Source organism: Furipterus horrens, unplaced genomic scaffold (assembly GCF_987537825.1).
Source record: "Furipterus horrens unplaced genomic scaffold, mFurHor1.1.pri manual_scaffold_2, whole genome shotgun sequence".
NCBI classification, from domain to species: Eukaryota; Metazoa; Chordata; class Mammalia; order Chiroptera; family Furipteridae; genus Furipterus; species Furipterus horrens.
Window position 1 is genome coordinate 72,214,919 of NW_028327172.1, and position 27,565 is coordinate 72,242,483.

The 27,565-nt window shown below is 34.8% G+C and overlaps 1 protein-coding gene and 1 pseudogene across 2 annotated transcripts in view; both read left to right on the forward strand.

Moving 5' to 3' along the window:
• Positions 1 to 27,565, forward strand: part of SLC36A4 (solute carrier family 36 member 4) — a 52,732-nt gene that overhangs the window by 11,985 nt on the left and 13,182 nt on the right. Inside the window, exons 2-10 of one of the 2 annotated variants that reach the window (XM_090265867.1) lie at positions 4,299 to 4,422; positions 5,503 to 5,593; positions 6,787 to 6,875; positions 8,100 to 8,195; positions 9,996 to 10,080; positions 16,547 to 16,774; positions 18,706 to 18,804; positions 21,863 to 22,032; positions 23,733 to 23,902. In XM_090265867.1, coding sequence (XP_090121993.1) covers positions 4,299 to 4,422; positions 5,503 to 5,593; positions 6,787 to 6,875; positions 8,100 to 8,195; positions 9,996 to 10,080; positions 16,547 to 16,774; positions 18,706 to 18,804; positions 21,863 to 22,032; positions 23,733 to 23,902 — 1,152 coding nt within the window. Of the gene's footprint in view, positions 1 to 4,298; positions 4,423 to 5,502; positions 5,594 to 6,786; positions 6,876 to 8,099; positions 8,196 to 9,995; positions 10,081 to 16,546; positions 16,775 to 18,705; positions 18,805 to 21,862; positions 22,033 to 23,732; positions 23,903 to 27,565 lie in introns of those variants that run through there. The other variant, XM_090265868.1, reaches the window with a different exon arrangement.
• On the forward strand, positions 1,449 to 2,621 carry LOC150018808 (eukaryotic translation initiation factor 2A-like; annotated as a pseudogene).

A 27,565-nucleotide genomic window follows, 5' to 3' on the forward strand; every position in this document is an offset into this window, starting at 1 on the left:
CAGTGAGACATCTCCAGTTCGAAACTTTGCAAACCACTTTTGACATGTTTGATCAGTCACAGCACCTTCTCCATACACTGCATAAATGTTTTTTTTTTTTGCATTTCAGTTGTGTTTTTACCTTTCTTGAAATAAAGCATAACATGCTGAAAATGTTGCATATTTTCTTCCATCTTCAGTATTAAAATGGTGACACGCACTGGATGGAGGGATGTCACTGGGTGGAGGGGAACAAAGGGAAAAGAAATTGGAACAACTGTAACAGCATAATCAATAAAGCATATTTAAAAAAATGGTGACACAAATTCACAAATTTTGATGTTTTTTTAAAATGCACGCAGATATGACAGCTGTCACAATATAATCTAACAAAATTATTTTGAATTAAGTTAAAGACAACTAAGCGGTACTAGAGCTATTTTATGGAAGAAAAAGAAAGGAGCTTTCTGGCCAACCCAGTACTAGAGCAGTGATTCTCAAAGTGTGGTCCATAGACCAGCAACATCAGAATCACCTGGAAACCTGTTAGAAATGCGTATATTCTCAGGCCCACCCCAGATCTGCTGATTCAGAAGCTTTGGGGTAGAGTAGTACATCAGTCTTTATTTTAGCAAGCCCATTCTGATGCAAATTCTACAAAAGAATGAACTTCCTCCAGCCAAGGGATGACTGAGGAAACTGGCAGAAAACTGATAGCAAACATTTAATACATTGATTGTATCTATAAGTCTCAGATATATGTGGGGACATGATTGGTGTAACAGTATGTAAAGCAGCATATATATTGCCAAATAGAAAGAACACAACTAAACAAATGAGAGAATAAGAGACAGAATGGTGAAAGGGGAATAAGACCATTAATTGTTGTATAGGTAATAGGTACCATTAAAAATTGACAAGCTCTTTCCAGGACAAGGCAGCACTGTTTACACCACTCCTGATAGTACAAAATGACTGTACCTGGTGAATGGACCACCACATTTTACAGAAAGCCCAGTATTTCCAAGGGAATCTGGGAAAAACTGCAAAGTCGATATCTTTAATAATGATAGGACCTTGTTTACCTCAGGCAACACAGCAAAATGCTATCAGTGTCACTAAGGACTTCTGCTCCTCTTCAGTTTCCAAAAGGCAGTTTGCCTTCAGTTCTTGCCCCAAAACACTGTCCTGGCAATATGGCAGCCTTACACACTGCTTTCAAAGATGGCATAACTGGGATTCCCAACTTTACGATGTGAAAACTGGGACATGTTTAAAGTCTTTCATCCAGAAAAAAATATCCAAAATCAGTGTCCATCCTGGTCAAAAGATGAAACTATTTGTGCCAGAAATGTTAATGTTGAAGTTCACTTTTTTGAAAACAATAATTTCAATACAATTGCAAATAAATGCCATTTGCAAAAAATTACTGATCATCGTGATCTGCAGCCACACCATGTGGCTGTCAAATGTTTCAGGAAGTAAGGGTGCACCTTTCTTTATTAGACTACATCGGTACCCAAACTGGTGGACCTCATGCAGCTTTAGCCAATAAAGGTCTTTGAGGTAGACAAGATTATGATGTTATGGAATAAAAAATCTGTGTCGGTAATAGCTAGTACAAGTGTTATTGACAAGACAGGAACTTCCTTCTATGAGTAATGAATGCTGCATTGCATTGTAACAAACAGAGAAGGTGCTGTAGTACAATTACCAAAAAATGGACCCATTTATGATGTAGTTTCAATTCTACTTCTACTGAGTTTTGTGCTATTTATGATTTTATGCCTGCCAAAGTGACAATTTTTAACTTGAAGTGTGAACCTATGTTTGACTTTGGAACTGGTTCTCATAATGCAGCCTGCTGTTGCCCTCATGGAAATATATTAGTACTGGCTGGATTTGGAAATCTGAGGCTACAAATGAAAGTGTGGAATGTTAAAAATTACAAACATTTCTAAACTAGTGTCCTCTGATTCTTCATATTATACTTGGTACCCAGATAGTGAGCATATTTTAACAGCCATGTGTGCTCCTAGGGTATGTGTTCATAACTGGTACAAGATCTGGCTCTATACTGGCTGTGTGCTGCACAAGTATGATGTGCCATCACGTGTGGAATTATGGCTGGTTTCTTGGCAGCTGTTTTCCGATGGAGTATCTCCAGCAAAAGCAGTAACTTACCATGCAGTTCCAAGTGGCATACCCAATGAAGAGCCTCAAGTTACAACAGCTCACAGACCCTCAGCTTTAAGAAATGAACTAATCACCAGTTCCAAAGTGCATGAGGAACCACCTCAGAATACAAAACCCATAATCAGGAAATGGTAAAACTATTATCAAAAACAGCCCTTAAAACGTAAAGGTAAGATAAGTTTAAGAAAGCTGTAAAGCAGGAAGCAAGAAGTGACTGAGTCCAGATTTGGCACCTACTCTGGCCCCACAGAGCACAGCACAAAATGCTGTCTCTGTCAACTTCTGGAGACTCTGAGATAGACAAAAAAACTAAAGAAGAAACTAAAAGCAGTTGAATAACTAAAGAACAAGCAGCACTGGAAAATAGCTAGGAAAAAAAAACGGAGAAAATTCAAAAAGACAAAACCCTTCTCTAGGAGCTGGAAGTTTTGGAATTGGGTATTTAAAGATTCACAGAAAGCAAGCTGGTTACCAGAAATCAATGCAAACACATCTTCTGTTAAGTTCATTGGTGTACACCGAATACCCATGTACCTACATTAATGTTCAACTATAACCACTGTTCAAGATTCTGCATATGTGTGAAATTATTTAATGACTATTAAATTGATTTTAGCATCCTGCTTCCTATATCATGTCAACATGTGATGTAAAAGACACATGAATTTTTAGCTAAGCTTGACAGATTGAAAGGTGAATGTCATTGTTTTTTAATAGGGGACAGTATTTACCATATTAATAATAAAGACATTTTAAATTAAAAAAACTGACAAATTAGACAGTAAAAAATTAAGTAAGAAAAGAAGATTAAGGGCATCATAAAAGCCATAATGACAAAGGTGAGCAGTGTAATAGCTCAAGCAAATGCAGTAGATGATCCTGCACTGAAAAAAATATTAAGAGAAGTACATTGGCACAACTGAGAAATTGGAATATAGAATGTAGATTAAATAAAAGTAGTGAATCAGTGTTAAACTACCTGGATTTGGTAATTGTAATGTGAATATTCGAGAAAATATTTTTGTTATTATAGAATACATAGGGTAGGTAAAGTGGCATGATATATGTATCCTGCTCTCAAATAGTTTATAAAAAGTGATATAGGCTGGAGAGAGAAAAAAACACATGTGGCAGAAGGATACATAGAGGTTTTTTTGTACTATTCTTTAAAAAATATATTGTAATAAATCTTTTTTTAAAGATTTTTATTTATTTTTAGAGAATGGGGAAGGGAGGGAGAAAGAGAGCGAAAACATCAATCAGTTGGGGACTGAACCTGCAACTCAGGCATGTGCCTTGACTGGGAATTGAAGAGGCAACTTTTTGCTTTGCGGGACAGCATCCAACCAACTGAGTCACACTGGTCAGGGTTTTTGTACTATTCTTGAAAATTAAAGTAAATTTGAAATTATTTCAAAATAAGAAGTTTTAAAAAGTTGTATGTCAATTACTTATTCCCAACTAAATATTTAGGTTGCTCCAGCTCCCTGTTATATAGGTTTATTGTATTTGAATGGAACAAACTTTCGTGTCTTTAAAATATCCTGTACTTCAGACTTTATTATAATGCATATCAGTCATCTCAATAAATCTGAATTCAGTGAAATGTACTAGAATAAGATAGACATTGATGGCTAGTGTTGTCTCTTTTCCTGATAGAAGCAAAGTCATGCTAAAGAATGATAGATATGAGCAAATTTTGATACTAAAATTTTAAGAATGGCTTTATAATTTTTGTTAAATACTTAATATGATTACTACTTATATATTCATATATAGTATGATTTGAAGCTAACAAGATGTAAATTCATTTGATTATTTACATTTCTCATCCCATAATTCTATGATTATTTACTATAAACCTCATGTAGACAAAGCAGGAAAAGTTTTGCATTGAAGATTTATGCTTTTCACTTTGTACTGCTTAGTCTAAACAAAATACCCAGCAAATAAGTCAAGTTGTTTCTTTTTAAAAATACTTAAGCTCAGAATATTAATGTGAATTAATTTAGAAATTGTAAAGGTGAGTACCAGTGCTGTGTACTACTTAAGAACATTAATTTATACTAGCTTTAACCCAGTTTTTAAAATAATAGCGAAGTGCTTTGTTTTTCTCTTTAAAGATATGGATGTAATGAGACCCTTAATAAATGAGCAGAATTTTGATGGGACATCAGATGAAGAACATGAGCAAGAGCTCCTACCTGTTCAGAAGCATTACCAGCTTGATAATCAGGAGGGTATTTCGTAAGTGTTATGGTTTATAGTCTCCTTTTCTTTTCATTCATTCTATGGGTGAGGAACTTTACTAGGTACTACAAAAGACACTGAGATGAAAGACATAGTCCCTGCCCTCAAGGTGTTTGTAGTCTATTTGGGAAAAAAAGTACATCTAAATTACAGAGCAGTGTATAAAAATTACTACAAATGCTGTGGATCTTGGAGGGAGATCTGATTGAGAGGAACAGAAATTTTAAGAGAAGTTGCTTCTGAAATGGTTAGGGGTTAGATGGTGAGAGGTAGGTAGTAAACCCTTCTTTATGCAGTGGAACTTCTTAAAAATCTTTTTTGTTATTTTATCATCATTAATAGATTTGAGTAAGTTCTTATTCTAATGGTAATTTAATGATTAAGCAAAGTAACATTTTAATTGATAAGAATAGTATAAACTAAAAGATTTTAAGCAGGCATTTTTATTTCATAAGTTTAAAACTTGTGCTATTCTTCCTAGTTTAATTTATTTTTTTCTTGGACAAGAGACCTCCTTCAGATGCCTCTTGGAAATTTTTCTGAGGTGAAATCCCATAGTGAGTTCATAAAGTCTAAAAGTTAATTAGTATTTATCTTACCTGATTGTACACATTGTTTTAAAATGTGTGTTTTTTCATTTAATTAACTTTTTTTAATGCTGATCACAGATCGTAGATCAAATATGTTTAGTACAATGGTTACATAGACAATGTCAATAAATTGATCTGTCTTAGCAGCCCAGTCATAATCTTCAATCAACACTGTTCTGAATATTATAGCAGCAAAGAATCTTATGAGAAAATTACTTTTCTTTTATTACTCTAATATCTACAAAATGCTTTTACTTAAATATCTCATTTAATCTCCGTAATAACCCTCTGTGTTTTATTTTTTAAGTGGCAAAGATGAAACTTGAACCAAAAATGACCACTGGCCCATTTAACTTTGGGTTGAATGGAAATGTTGATTCCTTGCTTAGATTAATTTTCAGTTACCTCCTAATGCTAAAATCATGACTGTGTGATTTTAATAGCTTTTGTTCTAAAATGTTTAAATCTTACAACGTTTACTTTTCAGATTTTTACAAACTCTTATACATCTTCTTAAAGGAAATATTGGAACTGGCCTTTTAGGACTTCCATTGGCAATAAAGAATGCAGGCATAGTGGTAAGACTCTCTAGTTAAGATATAGTTATCAGTCTTAATGTACAGCAAAAATCACTACAACTTATCATCTGGCCTTGTCAACTAAAACATAGTCAGGTGACAATTAGTAATCATTTAGCCATTGTATTGATAGAGTTATGTGAACTATGATAATAGTATCTAACAAAAAATGACAATTAATTATTTTTGTCTACCTAATTAAATATATATTATTTGACAGATGCTAAAATAGTATTTGATTTTTTCAGGTATGTTTATATCTTATTATTCTTGGATTTTCAGGGATTTAAGCAGTGTGCTCATATCAACAAATACATTTGTAGAGCAGATCATTTGTATTAGTGAAAGTTTATAGTTTTTTAAATTCAGAATAAAATACATAGTTTTCAAATTTAAAGAACAATAGTTAAGAAAAGGAATAATTATTTTGAAAAATTTAAAGTATTATTAGAATCAATTATTGTAATTATAGAGAATATAGATAGGGGAGAATTCACTTATGAAGTAATAAGATTATATTTAACCTTTTTTAAGTGATAAGTTTTCTAAAAAACAGTTTTAATTATCTTTCTCTGCATTTAACTGCCCACCCTAATTTAGAGAAACTTAAAAATTTCTCATTATAAAATAAACGGCAATATTTTGTCTGTGTTCCAATAATTTAGGAATAACTTTAATTATAAGTAATATTTGAAATTTGTTATATGCCACTTTTTCAAAAATTATATTCTAGGCACAATTTTTCATACATAGTAAGTGTTCATTTAAGCAATCTATAGAAGAAACAGATTGCCTACAATCCCAGACTGATATAGTGCTTTTTTAGTCATTTAGATAACAATTCATAGTTGCATATAATTATTATGGTGGGACACTAGTAGTGATAGAACTTGCCATCTCATGTTAAATAAGATGTTGTGTTCCATTCTACTTTGTTGAAGCTGTATACTGTGTATTCATAGGTTTAGATAGCCAAGTTGATAAGATGGAATCATATGTGGAAAAGTATTACTGAAATTCTCTCTGTACCCAGTTTATTAGCTTTCCCTTATGCAAGTAATTATTTAACCATTTTGTCCAACAAATATTTATTTACAACAACTATTTATTAGTTCGTTGCTTCATTGCTTATAAGGCAGCTTAAATTTTGTGAAACTTAAATATTTAAACCTTATAATTTTTTTCCCCTATAGCTTGGACCAATCAGCCTTGTGTTTATAGGAATTATTTCTGTTCACTGTATGCACATTTTGGTACGTTGCAGTCACTTTCTATGTCAGAGGTAAATGTGGATTTGTTAAGTCTATTTATTTTGAAACTGTGTAGTTATTTAAAGTATTAGACAGTCTTATATTTCTGCTGTGCTTTGCAAGTACCAGTTGTAGTTTCTGTAATCTGTTATATAGACAAGTTTAAGATAATTTGGAAAAAGGTAGCAGTTCATATGATTGAAATCTAGTCAAAATCTGTTTACCTTTTTTAAAAAATTGATTTTTAAAAAAAAAGAGAGGGAGGGAGAGAGAGAGACATTGATTTGTTGTTCTACTTATTTATGCATTCATTGGTTGATTCTTGTATGTGCCCGGACCAAGGATCAAACCCACAACCTTAATGTATTGGGACATCAACTGAGCTACACGGGCCTATTTACTTCTTTTAAAATACAGCCTTATTAGTGGAATAGACTGGTTTGTTTAGTATAAGTGAAAAAATATCAGGAAAGATATATGGGGAAATGAAGGAAGCAGTACTGTTTTTAGTTGTAGAGTAATGCTGTTCAATTTGTTAGTAATTCAGTTTGGGTTACAATGACTCTGGTGTTCTGTGGTGATATATGGATCAGTAGATAGTCTATAAAATTATATTTTTTCTTTACCTTTGTGTTATGAAATGCTTCTAATGGACATTGGGCCAACCTTTAAAAAATAATTACCATCTCTTTTAGTAAACTAATATTCTAATCTTACCTCTCTGTTGTTGTTTTAAATGTCCTTAAAACTTTGGGCAAGTCATTTATGATCTTTAAATAACAATGTATACTTGAAAAAAAATGGGAGAGAGGACAGGAGAAATAATGCCTACCTCATGGAGCTATTTTGAGGATTAAATAAGATATGTAAGTGGAAATATACTGTAAAGCCTTGTATAGATGTGTTAAATAATGCTATTCTAATAATGAAATAACTGAGGCATGAACACTGTAGTTGATGTTTTCAGGTAATTGAAATATTTAAATTGGTGAAGCATAAATACGTTATATGAATTCTACAAATATATAAACTTTAACAATAGATAAACTAATATATTGGGAATAGGACAGAGGAAAAAGTTTTTAATTTCATGACACATACTTTAGGAGTATACAGTTCTTGAAATTTCAATAACTCCTCTGTCAGAGCATAGCTCTGTATTCATTATTTCTCATTTATTTGATATTCTTTTCAAGGGGAGGATTTATGAACCAACTTAATTTTCTTTCATATACATGTATGTCATTACATTACAGGTTTAAAAAGTCAACATTAGGTTATAGTGACACTGTGAGTTTTGCTATGGAAGTAAGTCCTTGGAGTTGTCTTCAGAAGCAAGCAGCATGGGGACGGTAAGGACTTACTGTATTATTAATATCTGGTTATTGAAATTACATTAATTTCAAGTAATGTAATCTGACAAGATACTGAATAGAAGTGTGATAAAGTTTGGGGAATAAATGTAATCTTTAGAATTAGACTTGGGTTCAGATCTCAACTCTACCATTTTTCAATTTTATGACCTGGGTCAAGTTATTGTTTTGTTTTATTTATCTCATTATCAAATGAGTTCAAAATAATACTTGCTTCACAGGCTTATTACAGTAGTTTAAATAAAATGGTATTTATAAAGCACCAGAGTAACCTATGGTCTAAGCATGTTCAGTGATTTTTTAAGTAAAGGAAAAGAGCAAGAAAAAAGTTGCAATCTCATTATTTCAAATAAAATTATGCTGTTCGGTTACATGCATGTAAGACACCGGAAGCATGTATTTCAGCATACTCATATCTTATTGCTTAAATGTAACTTTATCATTGGTGGACATGTCTAATCAAAGTCAGATGAACATAGGCCTGGAAAAATAAGCATAGGCAATCAACAAAATGCTGACTGTGGTACAAATGATATGTGCAGTGAAAATTAAAAGAAGAAAAAGGATAGTGTTAATAGAGAAGTTTATGGTTAAATATGACCTTTCTAGGATTTTCAGGAGTTTATATTTGTTTATGAACTTCTCAGAGTTCTTGATATGCTGAGTAGAAAAGGGAAGAAAACAGAGTCTCATGCCCGAGGGATTTGCCCGCAGAACTGTATCTTCTTCCTTCTTCTGCTCCAGTCTAGAGGCAACCGTGTCTATTTTTTCTATCAAGAAAAATGGCTTTCACATGGATGTGGCTGGGATGATTGTTGATGGGATACTGAAGTGTAAGATGAATGAAAAAAAGAAACTTGAATTCATTTCAGGGTGCCAAGATTACTTACAAGTGAGGTCCCTGAAGAACCATGGAGAACTGTAGAGATATGGCAGGAATAAAGATACAGGCAAGGGCTCTTCTGGTTTCAAATGGTAGAAGGAAGGTCTGTGGATTTGTGGACCAGATTATTTAACAGCTTGACATTGATGGTCAAACAAGAGACTATAATGAATTAATAGGTGCATGCTATTATAGTCACTCATTGTTCCCAGAACAAAATTGAGAGGTATGGGCTGTAATTAACATGTAGGCAAATTTGTGACTTGGTTAACTGCTACACCGAAATAATGCTAATTTGACTGGTGATATCCCTTCCCCACTCCCATACACTATTTTATGTAACTGGAATTTTCTAGAGTATCTCATTAAAAAAGAAGTACAGAGCTAAGCTACTGAAGAGGTCTCCAATGGTATGATTTAGGGACATACCTCCCGTTCCCCCCATTCCATATTCTTATTAATGATTTGGTAGTAGAGAGTATGTTCGTAATATTTGCAAGTGACATGAAGCTGGGAGGGCTGGGAAATACACTGGGTTGATCTAAAAAAGATCTTGAGAAGCAGGAGAGATGCACTTAATCTAAAAGAAGAAATGTTCTTATTAAATCATTTTATAAGCAAATACTCATCAACTGTTGAATTTCAGAAATAAGTGGTGGGAAAATTTTGGCCTTTAAATTTAATGGAACATTCTTTTTGCTTAGTAATAACTGTAGTGACATACTGATTGTAAATGTATAATTTTTGTAGAAAATAAATATCTTAATTCTATTTCTTATTTTAAGGAAGTGAAAAGATTGTACACTATTATAAAATGTTTTACAGTAGTTAAAAAGAGAAAATATATGTTGACATTATAGCTGCTCTTATTGATACTCATTTGCGTTTCTTTTCAGGAATGTGGTTGACTTTTTTCTGGTGATAACGCAGCTGGGCTTCTGTAGTGTTTATATTGTTTTCTTAGCTGAAAATGTGAAACAAGTAAGTATTTGTCTCCTCAAATCATTTTCTTCCAGCGCCTTAGTCATAGCATTGTATTTCCTTTCAGTAAGCCATGATTAAATATGCAGATGTGTTTCTTTCCTTAATCATGTTCCTTTATTTCTTTTTGCAAGGTAGATTTCTGTTATTACTATTGATCTTAATTTCTCTTGTCACTGTAACAATAATGCTTGACCTTTTAGATCAGAACAAGACATAATTTACTGATGCTTAGCTATGTGAAATTCAATACAGATGTTTAGGAGCATATTTTTTACATTGATGTTTAATAAAGACATATGTAAAGCTTTAGTCAGCTACCTAAAAAGTGAAGTACAAAAGTGTACATTACTAAAATCCAGGAATTATCACTGTCTAAAAAGATGCCGTATCTAGAAATGTACAGTGTTCTGTAATTCTCTCCATATTTAATTGTTTGCTTAAGAGGAAGTGGTTTGCAGTCTCAGTAGAGACTGTCAATTTGAACAAATATGCAAAGCACTGAAATAAAAAAGCTCCCCTATCTAAAGAATGCCAAAGTACATTTCCTTATGGGCTTTAACTGATAATTTGCCTTTATTATTCCTACATTACACCCTGCTCTTTAATTAGTAACATTTATGAATTATCCACATGTGCATGGTGCAATTGTAGGCATTATACATAGTAATATATAGTACTTGTCTAGTAGGTATTTTAATGTAAAATTATGATGTGAATGTTTTCTAAAGAACCCATATGCATAGATATAAAAAAGTGAGTCACATATTTGACTCACTTTTCTAAGTATAAAGAATGCTTAATTTTATATTTCGACCAAGAATTGGCAAACTTTTTCTGTAAAAGGCCAGATAATAAGTATTTTCAGTGTTGCAAGCCATATGGTCTCTGTCTCAACTGAGCCATGGACAACAATACATAAAAAAAATAGAGATGGCTTTATTCCAATAAAAGTTAATTTGCAAAAATAGGCCAGATTTTGTCTGTGGGCCATAGTTTGCTTTAAAGCCACTAGTGTACATTTCTAATGTTGTAAAGGCTCATCGAGTCAAATCCCCTTTTATAAATAAGAGAGTTGGTGCTTTCATTAGTATTACTCATTATAGATAATGTGCTTTTAATTATAAAAGTATTTAATTCCACAAGTTGCATATTCCTAGGACTACTAACCCAGTTGAGAGGCTATTTTTTGTCAAGAACTGATAAGACATGTCATCTTACCAGTCATTTACATACAATGGAGATGATGACTTTCTAGGATTTTGCAACATGGTAGTGGTCTGTTATCTCTTTATTATCTCCTAAGAGAGCAACCAACAAATTTGATTTCAATTTATGAATAATAATGCTAACAATGCCTTATAATCTTATATTTATAAGCTGTGACATATCATTTAATCTTTACAACTACTCTGTAATGTCAGTACTATGCTCATTTTATGAATGAGGAAACTGAGTCTCACAGTGCATGAGCAATGTGACCTAAGTCATGTGAATTAGGCTGAAATCTAGTCTCTGACACAGCAGCCACCCAGTATATTAATTGTTCTTCGCCAGACAGAGCATTGTCTGATTTTAGTCGAGTGTATGTGTGTGTGACATAAAAAGAGTACATGAAATACATAAATGTCCATAAGCTTAGGATTGATGACTTTCTCCTATAAAATGTTATCAATTGCTCCCAAAGTTAAATGGAAGAATTTAACTTATTTGCACATATACTAGAATACCAAGTAGAAAAAATGACTCTCTGGGAGGTAAGGAGAATGCCTGTTGTAGATAGAAAGATGAAAGTCCTTTTGAGGCATAAAAAACAAGGAAAAAGACTTTCACTGAGACTTACAAATGTCGAAAGGAATGGTGACCCTGTCACCTCAGCAGAGCAGACTGATGGCCCCTGAATGGCATTATCAGAGATTTTTACTCTCTACGGAGGCATTCTCCCAGATTTGATAGCAGTCTCTAGTAGACACACGGGTTGATTAAACCTTATGAATTACTGCTATTGTTATAGATTAAAAAAACTAAGATTATTACTGCCTTAACCTATACAAAATTGAAGATGTAGTATTTTATTAAATTGAAGAATGAAGGGTTTTGTCTTTGTACAGATGTGTGACCATCCTGCTCTAGCTGCCCTGTGGCTGTTCTTGGTCTCATTAAGCCACTGTGGACAACTGGCAGGGTGAAAAAGCCTGAGTGCTTATGATGATTTAGTCCATTGTGGTTCTAGCTCCTCTCTGTTCTCACTCTAAGATACTCGAGAAAATTTCAGGTAGATAAAATAGGATATATGGGCCTAAAGAATGGGAAAGGGATATTACATTAGGAAAAAAATGTAGTGATACTGAAGACTTGGTATGGACTTTAGAGTCAGATCTGAATTCAAATCCCTGCTCTCTCAGTTTTAACTTACATATTGGGCAATACCCTTATCTCTGTTCAAGCCTCAGTTTCCTTGTTTGTAAATGGTTTAGTAACAGAATCTCCCCTTGTCTCTCATAAATGTATTTTGAGGCTCAGCTCACAAAAGTTCTGTGAAAGACTGTAAAATGTGAAGCAGCATACAAATGTAGGGTAATATGGCCTTAATTCTGATTGTAGCTTTGCCCAGATACATAATCTGCCTTTGGAATTTTAACCATTAAATTACTGAATAATTGAAAAGTTAATAAGTAGTGGTTTTTAGTAAATTTGAGCTCTAAATGGAAACTGAATTTAGTAATTTTATTTTATAATATTTATTTCAGTGTTTTGCATTTTGATAAACATGTGAGATCATAGGAAGTCCTATTAGATAGCCAATCTCTGTCTCTAGAGGGCACCAAGGACTCAAATTTTTACCTGAATCTTGCTCTGGGTATGTATCTACACTTTTATTTTATTTTTTAATCCTGAAAATTTTTATATTGTTCTGCCAAAGAATACTAAATTATTATGAGATGTTTGTGATAGAATTAATTTCAGATTCCCAAGCACCTAATGACAAGTAGTCCTTTTTTAAACTGGTTATTTAACTGCTTTTCTCTTGCCAGCCAGCTATCCTTGTTAGAGCATAACATGGATCAGTGTCTAATCTAATTATTAGAGTTACTTCTTTGATGCAGAAGTATTTGGCTGCAAATAATTTGGTTACTGAGAAAATTGAGTCAACAAATAAAATATCTTCCCAAGAGCCAAGTAATTTGAAATACAATTTAGCTTGTATTTCAAATGACAGAAAATAAAATATAAAGTTTTGATGGCTACAGGATAAATGTGAGTTATGAATTTCTTAAATGGTACACGGTGTAACCTGAGAGTTTGTTAGTCCAGTATTAGTAATGAATTGCCTATATAACTTGAAACTAGTAGATACATTCCCTGCAGTTGAAGATGATGTATACATTTCCTTACGCTAAATGTTGCTTATCATGGATTATAAGTGTAAAATTAAAGGAAACATTGAATTTTTAATCATATGAGAATTTTGTTTTAAACTGATTTGTTGGCCTGTTAACACCGAATATATTTAGAGATGTTGGAGTGGCTACTTGGACAGGCCCCGCATCAGGGTTGTAGTATTTTGTTCTGTTAACATGAAGCTGTTACAAGTTAGATTCCAGAGTGTGAAGCTAGGTTTGAATTCTAGAACCACCACTCACTGGCTTGGTATTATATAATTTTCCTTTACACTCCTTAAACCTCAGTTTCCTCAACTATAAATTGAAATTAATACTACCACACATTTGAGATTTAAATGAGATGTTGTACAGACACATAGAAAGTACTCAAAAGATATCTGCTGTTATTACTATAGAGTCTGGGTCTTAAGAATTTATGTATTCAGAGACTTGATAATGTCATTGTGTTCAAAGGAGAGTACAGTATTGGGGCCAGATTTTCACTGGTATTTTAATTATTGTATGATCTGCCTCTGCTCTGAGTTTTTTAAGATTGTTTTTAAAGTTCTCTATCATTTCTTTTCTATTTTAGTAAGTTGGGTATGTGATTAATTGAATCAGAGACAGTTTTTAATATATGGATCCTGTAAATCATTGTATCTATTTTGAAAATTGAATATTGATTTATAGAGGTGGCTGAATAAATTTTTAAGGTAAAGTTGATTTATAGAAGTTTCTTGCTCTAGCAAAAATTTACCTACTGTCTAGCATATGACCATGTATGAATTTAGTGAATTCTTAATAAATACTTATCGATATGATAATGTATAAATGATTTATACAACAATTTTAAAGCTATGATTTCTAAATTTTTTAAAGTATACTTTATTAATTATATTGTTACAATAGTTCCAATTTTTTTCCCTTTTGCTCCCCTCTGCCCAGTATCCCTCTTCCACCAGCAATCCCACCCCCCTTAGTTCATGTCCATGGGTCATGCATATAAGTTCTTGGCTTCACCCTTTCCCATATTATTCTCTTTTTTTTTAATGATTAATTTTTTATAACAATAAAAAATAACAGTTCCCCTCTCTCTGACTTAAGACCCTTTATAATCTTATAAAGGACAACGGGCAAAGGTTTTGTGCTCCTCTAGCTGTTTCAAGCTGGACATGGCCGTCATCCTATCTACCTTTGGGTCCAGAAATCCCTAATAAGAGTGGGGGTCTGGAGGGGAGAGTGACCTTCCCACATGGGGAAGGATCTTGCAGACTCCAGGTCAGTTGGCTGTCCCCGGACCACAGCATGCTGGTTTAACAGGCTGGCATCTTTGTTGTATTCTGGGGCAACAGATTTGGCAACAGGGTTAAAAGGCATCATTCAATCCATAACCATTAGATGACAAAAAGCAGGGATTAATTTTTCAATGTCCCACATTGGGGAAAAAAAGGGTTTCTTTGGAGGAAGATGTGCAAGGCACATCCCACTTGTCCAAAACCCTTTTGCCCACTATACTTAGTTTGGGTTAAGGGGAATATTTTAGGTTTCCCCCTTCTCAGACCTCTGGGCCCTTTCTGTTCAAGCCATTAGGATAGAAAAGAGAAACCAGTTTTAAAGTGAAGCCCACAGACCACCCCATACTTCACCAACCCAGCCACTTAGTTCAGCCAAACCGTTGAGTCTCAGGAGGCAGCGATGCAGACAGGATTAAGTGAGGCCTGTATGCACAGATGATCACTGAGGTAATGAGATCATAGGCTTATGCCCTATGAAAACAGAACACACGTGTTAATTTATGCAACATAACCCACAAACCAGTCTCTAAATCTGCAAGACTGTCTTACTGAAATGACATCCAGTTGCAAGGCATTTGACATTCTTCTTGCCTGTAATTTAAGCATCTTTGATGATGTCACAGACCTAGTTTAACTTTCAAATGAAAACAAACTTTAAATGAAAATAAACTTTATAAAGACAGTTACCTGCACTACTTTATAGTCTACCACTGAGTATTGTGATTTTCCTTGAATTGCGATTTTTCTCCTTAAGATTACCCTCCTTGCCATTAAAGGAATTGCATTAAGTCCAGTTTTAATTTATCCTGTTCATTTGCATAAACACAACAAGAGCAGCAAACGATCACCTATGATCTTTATATCTGCTTTGCTGGAACTTACACAAGGAACCTTTAGGGTGATTTTCAGTCTGCCCTTCAGGACACAGGAGCTCAGCCACATACCTTCCATTCAGCCTTGCCTGTAAACACCTGTCTTTTCCAGGTCCTTCGGGTTTTCCATTGTGCCTTTAGGTCCCTTCTAGCCATCTTTTAGGAAAGCAACCTTCATTTCTTCCCTGGAAAGATTGCCATGTACCGCACAACCAATCAAGGTACCAGGCCTTTTTTCTCGTGGGCTCTTATTACTTTTGAAAGTCAATCCCAGTTCCTCAGGGATTTTTGGTAACAACCAGAGCCCAAGCGTGTCTCCTTTAGGCATGACATTCCAGTCAAAGTCATGGTCAGCAAAACCTCTATTAACAACTGGTCTTATTAGTTTTATGCAAAGAACCTTATGTGATTTCTCCTCTTTCATTTCTGATTTTATTTATTTGGGTCCTCTCTCTTTTTGCCTACTGTATATTTCTAAGAGGTATTTAGAGCTTTCTACTCTGAAAAAAATAAATTGAGTAGCATACCAGTGGCCATTCTAGACAAGTATGCTTCGTCTTGATTATCTCAGAAGCAGATTGAGCCTTTGCAGGGATCATGAAGCATCATGGTTAGTCGCAAAGTTTCAAAATAAATTAGGAAAACAACCCTCAATTTTCTAGTGAACTTTCTGTTCACAGTATAATAAAAGAACTTATTTTGTGAAGGTGATCCTATTTTAATTACCCTTAAATTATATATGTGTGTGTGTGTGTGTGTGTGTATGCATGCTAAAGTATCTTGAAAAATGTAAATATTGTAAAGGACTTTTATCATTGAGTGTATAGATCATAAGTTTCTTTATATTTCCCATTTATGATTATTAGTTAATGAAAGCCCCTCCCCCCTTTCTTATTCTCTTGATAATCCTATGTAGGTTCATGAAGGATTCCTGGAGAGTAAAGTGTTTGTTTTGAATAGTACCAATTTGTCAAATCCGTGTGAGAGAAGAAGTATTGACCTAAGGATATATATGATTTGCTTTCTTCCATTTATAATTCTCTTGGTCTTCATTCGTGAGCTAAAGAATCTATTTGTGCTTTCATTCCTTGCCAACGTTTCCATGGCTGTCAGCCTTGTGATAATTTATCAATATGTTGTTAGGGTAAGTATAACAAGTTTTTACTGTCATATATTTCTTAAGTAAATCATTTGTTTACTTTGGAAGTAAAAGTAATGATATGTGAGGACCCCTACTTCATATGTGGCACAGATCAGATCATTACTAAACTTTGCTTTCCTTTGGGAGGATACTGCTTGTTGGAAAACATATGGTTTAGAGATTTAAAGTGCAGGCTCTTTAGTCAGATCTGTTGATGAATCTTGGTAAATATGCTTCTTGGTTCTATGGCATGGCCTCAGAAGATAGTAATACCTATCAGCGTTGTTGTGAGATTTCGGATCATGCCTTAAAGGTACACTGCCTAACATGAAACAAAGAACTTACTAGTGTTTTGTTTATTCCTTTAACATTTGAACCTATCACAAAAGATGGGAATATAGATGTAATTTTATAATTTTCTTTCACTTCTGGACCTTTATTTGCTGATATTGCACTAGTCCGTAACCTCTCCACCTGAAATATGTAATAATCGCAACCGATTTAATTGTTTTATATAGCCTAGGGATTCTTAACCCACTTTCCTTAAAAGAATCTATGGATAGGATTCAGAGGAACTGCAACCCCCTTAAAATTATTTGCAATATTTAGTGTTTCTCTGTGTATATATGCACTACAGGACAGCTTTATAGCTTTCATCTTGCAGGGGGGGCCAATGACTCAAAAAAGGTTGAGACTCCTTGTTCTAATATTTCCGGATCCAATCCATCTTACGTACTGCTGCCAAAGTAATTGTTCTAGAATCTCCAAAAACAAATCATTATACACTGTCTTATAATGGATGTATGTTTCATACCCCCACCCCCCAGAATCCCAAAACCTATAGACTCTTTCTTATAGCATGTAAGAGTGGACAGGGACAGGCAGTAATATCTCAAGGCTTTCTGGAGTTCTTGATCTCTTGGCTGAACAAATAAGAGTTAGTGGAGCAAAAAAGGAGGTTCCTTAAATGGAGGGAATAGTGTGAGCCTTGAATAACAGTTTAGTGTTATCAAATGATCCAAACACTTTAATATCCTTTTTATTCTGACCCTAACTTATGCTTTTAATTGGGTATTACTATTAATCACACAATTCTACCTAAGTTTCAGGTGTTCCAGACCTGTGTATTTCCCAAATTACCTGTGTACTTTCACACTTCAGTTTCTTAGTTCATCCTCTTATCTTGGCCTTGAATCCCACTTTCCATCAGATAAGGCAGAGAACACAGGATGACAAGGGAGCAAGGACCAGAGCTGGAAGAAGTGGCCATTGTGGAGCCAGAGATCCTGAACAAGGTGTGCAGTTCACATGAGTTTCCAGATAGTGAGAACTGGAACAAGGCTATGAGTTAGGACCAAGTTATCGAAGCCAGAGTCAAGGCGTACGCACAAGTAATGAGGTTAATGGCAACTGTCAGATCAAAAACTGAAACACTGAAAATGGAGAGACCTGTACTAGGGAGCAGCACAGAGCTGTGAGGTAGAAAGTCAAAGTCAGGATCCAGGTATCTTAGAGGCTGAAAGCAGTGAAAATAGAATGGAGAATGAATTTTGTTGAACACCATCCACAGTGGTTATAACTGACTAAATGGCTCTCAGCTCAGCCCTTGATCATGCTTACATGTTTCCTGTTGTGGCAGGAGCCATACCCAGTGTGAACAGCCTGGGACTTGTGGGTGCAAACAGGTAATTAGGATCATTTCACTCAGATGGAATGTGTGAGCATGAGGAAAACAACTGCTTTTGGCCATGCAATCCTAACAGCTTGGCTACATTTAACATAGGATGCTTAAAGTGTTATTAAAGAATTATCCCTTTTCTTAATACACACTTGCTGTTGTGAAGCTCGAGTGTATGATTTTGATTTTTCATTTAAAATTCTTTAAAATAAGTACAGATGTAACTTGCCTTATTTCTTTATCTTTCTTTCTCCAGAATATGCCAGATCCCCACAACCTTCCAGTAGTGGCTGGTTGGAAAAAATACCCACTTTTTTTTGGTACTGCTGTATTTGCTTTTGAAGGCATAGGAGTGGTAAGAATTTAGTTTTTATTATTTTTTAAACTCTTAAGTCAGCACAAAGATTTATGTAGCCAAGCTACATTAAAAATGTATGTTTTTCTTTTTTGTTTCTATTAACTTTATTTCTAGAACACACTTTGTATTTTGGTATGACAGCCTGAATTGTAGTTTAGTTCTTCCACTAACCAAGAGTTTAGTCTTAGACATTAATCTTAATGTGTAACATAAGAACATTATAGGTTAAATGATTTTAAACATTTTATGATAGAAAATTTCAAACCTTTACAAAATTTAGAGAATATTTTAGATGAACTTTTGTGGAAGCATCATCTAGTTTCAAAAACCATTAACTCACAGTGAATATTGTTTTATCTGTATTCCATCTACTCTCCCAAGCCCAGCACTCAGACAAATCCCAAACATCATATTGTATAGACTGGGTGATTTGAAGTGAATTGAAATTGTCACATTGTTACTATTTTATAAGAGTTAAAATAGAAATGCTCCCTTTAGATCTGTGCATATCATATTTGATTTTAAAAATAATGTTATCATAAAGCTAATATGAAGAGATACAGCATCCTGAGAATTTTAAGGGAACCTTGGTTCTCAAACTTATTTTTTTCTGGAAAACTGGGAAGGAACTTGTTTGAAAACCAAATTTCCTTTATCGCCTGAGAGATGTGTGACTGGTTCTACGAGCATCGGCGTGAAAGGGTTGTCAGGTAGAGAATTGAGACCCAAAGTTTTGTTAGACGACCGAGACATTTTTCCTTTTTCTTTTTCTTTCTTTTTTTTTTGAGCAACTTGGTTGAGAACTGAATTGTTTGAGAACCCAGATAGTTGAGAACTGAGGTTTGACTGTATTTTCATTCAAGATGCTTCCAGTTTTTTAAAGCCTAGACTGTGTAGATTTGTGGAAAATAAAATATTGCTATCTACTCCATAGCTTATGTTTCATAGCCTAATGGTTTGTTATGAGAGCAAAACCACTGGAGTAATTCGTTTCATGCTGTCACTGGTTTTCTCATTCCAGTCAATAATTAAAGCATGTTGATTCTTCTTTCACGTTTCCCCAGATCAAATCTGTTGCGTAAATGAGATTCTGTGTAAAGTGCCTACGATGCTGCTTGACACAGGGAGCCCAGTGCAAATGTTCATTTCCTCCCCTTTCCTCTTTTTTCACTTTACTGGCACCATTCTTGACCATGGCCCCTTATTTCAGGTCTAGATTATATCAGAGCACCCAAATTGTTCTCTGTTTTCTCTTCTGTTAACCAGTTAATATTTCTACATGGATCTGACTTATTTCACCTGAAAATGGAAATAAAATTAGTTATTATCTCAAAGGGTTATTGTGAGGATGATGTGAAATGCTACATGCAAAGCTTTTAGAAAACTATATGGCACACTGTATAAATGCTCAGTAAATGATTGCTATTATTATTATTTAGTGTATTTTACAGTATGGTCAAATCATACGGCCAAAATCTCTGAAGATTTGCCTAAAACTTAACTTTTCAGTTATCCTTTTTTCTTTTCCTTTACTTTTTTACATGATGAAAATAATGTATTCTTCTCACTAACAGACAATAGATACAGATGGACAGATATAGAAACAATTGTAGACATGTGTATACATGGGTACTATACATATATTTGTTTTCTAGCACTGTCTGCTGAGAGGCCCTATAAGCAGTGATACCTCAGTAGCAACAAGCACACTGAGCACCCAGATCTTTATTTCTAAATACCATTTCCAAGAAAAGGATCAAAGTTCTCTGGAGAAATGGTTGATTCTAATGCTGAAGCAAGGAAATTCAAGATGAGTCTGGAGCATCCTGTAGTGCCAGAAAGTATGGAAATGCTCAAAAACTAAAGGAATGGAGGCAGGTCAAAGGGACACAGGAACCAATCTGATAGAATTTACAATGACCAAATCCGGAACAGTCTGAATGACAAAATAAATAGCAGTGCTTTGGATTTTTACTCAAAGTATAAAAAAAATGAATCCCTACTAATATAAATAAATGTATAATAAATATATAATTTAATCAAATAAGGGGGGTGCCCTTTAAGAAGTTCCACTGCATAAAGAAGGGTTTACTACCTACCTCTCACGATCTAACACCTAACCATTTCAGAAGCAACTTCTCTTGAAATTTCTGTTCCTCTCAATCAGATCTCCCTCCAAGATCCACAGAACTTGTAGTAATTTTTATACACTGCTCTGTAATTTAGATGTACTTTTTTTTCCCAAATAGACTACAAACGCCTTGAGGGCACCTCCAGGAGGTGTAGCTTAATCCTCCATGTCCCTGGAGTGTGGGCTGGTTTCCAAAGAACAGATCAGAATGAGGGTGAAGAAAAGAGCTTTACAAGCTGAGAAACATGGCCAGCAATGCCTCAACCAAGTGATCAAAATTAACTTCACCTGTGATGAGTCATGTTGATTACAGGTGTGATGAGAAGGAACGTCACCTCTGTGATATCCTTTTCTAAAACCTACAATCCCAGTCTAGTCATGAGAAAAACATCAGATAAACCCAAATATAGGGACAATATGCTAAATACCTAGCCAGTATCTCAAAACCATCAGGATAGTGAAGAATAAGGAAAGATTGAGGAACTCTCACAAACCAGAGGAGACAAAAGAGACTTAACGACAAAATGCAGTGTGGTATTCCTGTTGGGACAAAGGGCATTAGTGGAAAAACTAGTGAAATCCAAATAAAGTTTGGAGTTTACTAATAATATACCAGTGTTGGTTATTAATGTAACAAATGTACTTTGGTTGTGTAAAATGTTAACAATATGGGAAAGTGTTCAAACTTATTTTTAAACAACCAAACAGGTTTGCTTGCTAAGAGCTGATTTTAAATGTTTTTAAAGAATTAAAACATCTGTAGTGTAAAAAAATATATATGTGTAACACATAGAAAAATACTCCATTCTATGTTTAAAAAGAAAAAGATTTGCATATAAACTATAGAAAGTTTAATTTGTGTATATATAAGACAAGATACTAGATTGTTTTAAATTATTTGTATTATTTGCATTCTCTTCTTAGGTTCTTCCACTTGAAAATCAAATGAAAGAATCAAAACGCTTTCCCCAAGCTTTGAATATTGGCATGGGAATTGTTACAACTTTGTATATAACATTAGCTACCTTAGGATATATGTGTTTTCAAGATGAAATCAAAGGCAGCATAACTTTAAATCTTCCTCAAGATGTATGGTAGGTAGATACGAGTTTCTCAATCCTGATTTGTATATTTTATAGATACAGTTTGCCAATATATGATGATAAAGGTGCATTCTTGGATTTATAGTTTAAACATATGAAATTTTTACTCATTTCTTTACTTTTACAGTCTAGAATATTTTTATGACCTTTGGAGGAGACCAACTATGATTTCACAGATCCTTGTGGGATTTTAAAAAATGATTAAAAAATTGTAGGGTGTTCCAAAAATGAGTAAAGTAGAAGAGTAAAATATGAATTCTTTTAATATGGACATTTTAATAAAAAGTTTAACACTTATCCTTGCTGGGTTCCTGGTAAAATAAAATAACCTGTCACATCCCCCACTATCTTACTGGTCAGTTTTAATATTGTATGTAGCCCTGATCCTTTCAGAATACAGGACATATTATAAATAAATTAAGTAATACTGTGTCCTTATATTCTCTTTACTATTAGAACCATATTCTGCTAAATGAAGCAGTATATAGGGTATATTTATAATGTATCCAAAGTCTTTGTTTAGACATCTGTGCTGAGTTTTGAAAGGAGGCCATTTACAAAGATATTTATAAAACTGAAAGTTGCTGTGCTCTTTCAAAGCACTGGGCATCAGAAAAAGATGTTACTTGGACAAAACAACAACCCAACCCAACTTTATTTCCCTTATTAATGCAGCTTTAAAATAGGTTCAATTCCTGTACAATCTAGAGAAGTTTGCAAGTTGAAGCCATTTAGATGCCCACTTTGTAGACTTAAGAATGTTGACATTTCTTCAACCAATGACATACCTACCAATTTTTTTTAAGCAGGAGGACAATGTAACTCAGAGTTCAATATGAAGTTTTTCTTCTACACATAAATGACTGAGATATCAAAGATACACAGTATACTCAGTTTTTAAAAAGAAAGTTGAAAAAATATTAGCTCTTTATGGGGCTCAGCCTAACCTTCAGAACATTGGCTGAGCCTAAAATGAAATCTTTCCAACAGCATTTCACAAATCATCGCATGCCACTGCTTTCTAGGCTTGTCCGAATGAATTGTTCTTCTATTGTCTAGAAATTAAGAAATCAGCTGGCTTTTTTTAATATAAATAAGCACTTAATTAGTAATATACTGGGCTTAGCTTGTGTTGGATTTCTTGTATATATTAAGTAACACTAAAAATAAAAAGAAAACTAGATTCATATTAAGATAACAATGTGAATGAACATGGAAGGCATTATGCTAAGTGAAATAAGCCAGACAGAGAAAGACAAATACTGCATGGTATCACTTATATGTGAAATCTAAGGAAGAAAAAAGTCCAGTTCATATACATAGATAGTAGATTGCCAGAGTCTGGTGGATTGGTGAAAAGAAGAAGGCTCTGTAAAAGAGTACAAACTTTCAGTTATAAGATAAATAAGGTCTGAGGATCTAATGTATAATATGGTGAATATAGTTGGTAATACTGAATTGCATAATTGAAATTTGCCAAGAGAGTAGAACCAAAGTGTTTCACTAAAAAGAAAGTACGTGTATGAGGTGATGGGTCTGTTAATTAACTTGCTTTTGGGTATCCTTTCACAATGTCTGTGCATCTTAAGTTATCATGTGGTGAACATCAAATATGTTGCAGTATTATTTTTAACTTGTATCTCAATAAAGCTGGAAAAAAAGAATGACTAAATTTTGAAATTTTTAAACAGGTTATATCAATCAGTGAAAATTCTGTATTCCTTTGGCATCTTTGTGACGTATTCCATTCAATTCTACGTTCCAGCAGAGATCATTATCCCTGTGATCACATCCAAATTTCAGGCTAAATGGAAACAAATCTGTGAATTTGTGATAAGGTCCATGTTGGTTAGTATTACTTGTGAGTATCACTACATATTTATATCACAACAATTTTTTATTATTGAGTTTTGTATACTGAAGCAACTTAAAGTATATTTTTAAATATTTTTGAACAATTTTATTCACCTAGCTGGGATATATGTTGATTTAAATTTTTTTTTTTCAGATTTAATGTGTTTTATTGATTAAAATATTACATTTGTGCCAATTTCCCTTCCCTCTGCTCCCCTCCACCCGGTGGCCCCCCTCCCTCCAGTTGTCCCCCCCTTTTAGATTATGTCCATTAGTTGTGCATACAGTTCCTCCCAACCTCTCTCCGTCTATTTCATTCCCTCCTACCATGATCCCCAATTCCTATATCATCTCCCTCCCTCTCCCCACTCCCCCTCCCTGTTGACCTCCCCCCAATATGCTTCCCGTACCCACAGTTCCTTTTCCACTCTCGTTGCCTGTTTAGTTTGCCTTTGTTTCATCTCCCTAGCTTCTGTTTTTTAAACCAGTCCCTTTAACATCTCATATAACAGTGGTTTGGATCTAATGAACTCTTTCAGTTTTATTTTGTCCTGGAAACACTTTCTCTGTCCTTCTATTCTGAATGACAGTTTCGCTGGATAGAGTATTCGTGGTTGTAGGTTTTGGATTTTCATTACTTTGAATATTTCTTGCCAGTCCCTTCTTGCCTGTAGGGTCTCCCTTGAGAAGTCAGCTGATAGTCTAATTGGGACCCCTTTGTACATAATTCTTTTCTTCTCTCTTGCTGCTTTTAAGATTCTCTCTTTATCTTTAATTTTTGACATTTTGATTATAATGTGTCTTGGAGTGGTTCTCCCTGGGTCCAGTCTCTTGGGAACTGTCCTTGCTTCCTGGACCTGCAAGTCTATTCCCTTCCCCAAGTCTGGGAAGTTCTCCTTTATTATATTTTCACTCAATTTTTCAAGTTCTAGTTCATCTTCCTCGCTCTCTGGCAAACCAATGATTCTTATGTTGGGCCTTTTATAGCTGTCCCAGAGGTTTCTGATCCTCTCATTGTTGCTTCCCATTTCCTCTCTCTGCATTGGTTGACTGCTTGTTCCTTCTCCATATTCCAGTTTGTTGAAATGAACTCTGGATTTTTTTTCCTCACCATCTGTCTCGTATGTGGTTTTGTTCCTTTCGTTATGAATGTTTTTTGCTTCTTTCTCATCTTTTTCCTGCTCTTCTGTGAATTCCTGAAGCCACCTGATAACAATGGCCCAGAACTGAGCCTCTGACAGGTTTCTTATCTGTTCATCTGTCAGGTTCTCTATCTGTTGCCTGGTGAGCTGCACCACCAGGATTTCTATAGTTGTCTGCCTCATTTTGACAGATGCGTTTTGTTTTCTTGGGCCGGCTGTAGGGGGCAGTGCCTGTGTACGCGTCACAATTCAGCGACCGGCGCCTGTCTGCGACCTATTTCGCAGCCCTGTGGTGCTTTCTTTGGGGGCGGGGGTCCAAGGTGGATTCACACAGTTATTCAGCTAGGAGACCGGGATCCGTCCTCCCGCCCCCCTGGGCCTCACTGTTCAAGGCGATGCGGTGGCTGTTTTCCCCAGCGCTGGGGTCGCGCACTGCCAGGGGCTTGACTGCCTCCGGGCTTTTTCGCCGCCCTGCCGCTGACCGCAAACAGCGCTGCCCTCTTTAACTCTTACCTGCCCAAATGGCACCGCTGGTTTATAACTTCATATGTTGGGCTTCCGTGTAGTTTTATTTTCTGGAATTTCTAGTTATCCTTTGTTTTGAAGTAGTTGTATTCCTCTCTAGTTGTAGAGGGAGACCTAGCGTGTCCGTCTAAGCCTCCATCTTGGCCCGATTTAAATTTTTATGATTCTGTTACTATGTAAGAAAAACACAACCAGATACTATCACACTTAAAAGAACTAATCAAAGTATTATTTTGAAAGTGACATCAGTGATGATTAAAATATAAGTATATTTAAATCAGATGCATAAAGGAATCCTTATATTGTTGATATACATTGTACTTTGGTTCTGGTTTTCCTCAGGTTTTTTTCTTTTTTGTATATTTCAGTTTTACTCTCCATGACTACTTTTGGGTTTGGGTGTTGTTTTGGTCTTCAATAATTTTAGTGGCTTATGTTATGTATTATTTGGAGTATATGAAGGTCTGTCTGGAAAAGGTCCAGCCATTGTTAATATAATGAGAACGGTTTGTGTGACATTGATGTAACCTGGCAGCCAAGGAGAGTGGACTGGAATGTGCATGTGTGAACAATGATGACTTCACTGTACTAGTCAGTGGGGGTGGTAGATACCATTAAGTGAGCACATATACTGTGTGGCTATTGCATTCAAAATAACTGAGCAAATAGAGCAAAAGCGTTCAGCTTTTCACCATTTAGTACAATTTTAGCTATGGGCTTATACATAGCCTTGATCATGTTGAGGTAAGTTCCCTTTATACCGATATTGTTTAGAGTATCATTAGGGGATGTTGAATTTTGTTATATGGTTTTTCTATATCTATTGAGATGATCATATGATTGGTTTTGTTGATGTGATATATCACATTAATTATTTGGGGGATATTGAACCATGCTTTCATGTCTGGTATAAATTCCACTTGGTTATGGTGTATAATCATTTAATGTATTGTTGAATTTGGTTTCCTAGTATTTTATGGAGAATTTTTGCATCTGTGTTCATCAGGGTCATTCACCTGTAATTCTCTTTTTTGTAGTGTCTTTGTCTGATTTTCGTATCATGTTAAAGCTGCCCTCATAGAATGAGTTTGGAAGCAATTCTTCCTCTTTAATTTTTTGAATAGTTTGAGAAGGATAGGTATTAATTATTCTTTAAATGTTTGGTAGGATTCACCTGTGAGGCGGTCTGCTCCTGGGTTTTTTAAATTTTTTTCTTTAAGTATATTTTATTGATTATGTTGTTACAGTAGTTTCAATTTTTCCCCCTTTGCTCCCTTCTGCCCAGTACCCCTCTTTCCTCCAGCAATCCCACCCCCTTAATGCATGTCCATGGGTCATGCATATAACGTTCTTTGGTTTCACCTTTTCCTATATTATTCTTAACTTCCCCCTATATATTTTGTACCAACCAATTATGGTTCTTAATCCCTGCACCATTTCCCCATTTCTCCCCCTCCCCCCTCCCAGCTGATAACCCTCCAAATGTCCCCATACCTATGATTCTGTTCCTATTCTGGTTTGCTTAGTTGGATTTTGTTCTTCTTTTTTAGATTCAGTTGTTGATAGTTGTGAGTTTCTTGTCATTTTAGTATTCATAATTTTGATCTTCTTTTTCGTAAGTCCCTTTGACATTTAATTTAATAATAGCTTGGTGATGGTGAACTCCTTTAGCTGTACCTTGTCTGGGAAGCACTTTATCTGCCCTTCCATTCTAAATGATAGCTTTGCTGGGTAGAGTAATCTTGGCTGTAAGTCCTTGCTTTTCATCACCTTCTTGAATACTTCTTGCCAGTCCCTTCTTGCCTGCAAAGTTTCTTTTGAGAAATCAGCTGATAGCCTTATAGGCACCCCTTTGTAGGTAACTCTGCTTTTCTCTGGCTACTTTTAAGATTCTCTCTTTATCTTAAACCTTTGGCATTTTAATTATGATGTGTCTTGGTGTGGTCCTTTTTGGGTCTAGCTTGTTTGGGACTCTGTGCTTCCTGGACTTGTATGTCTATTTA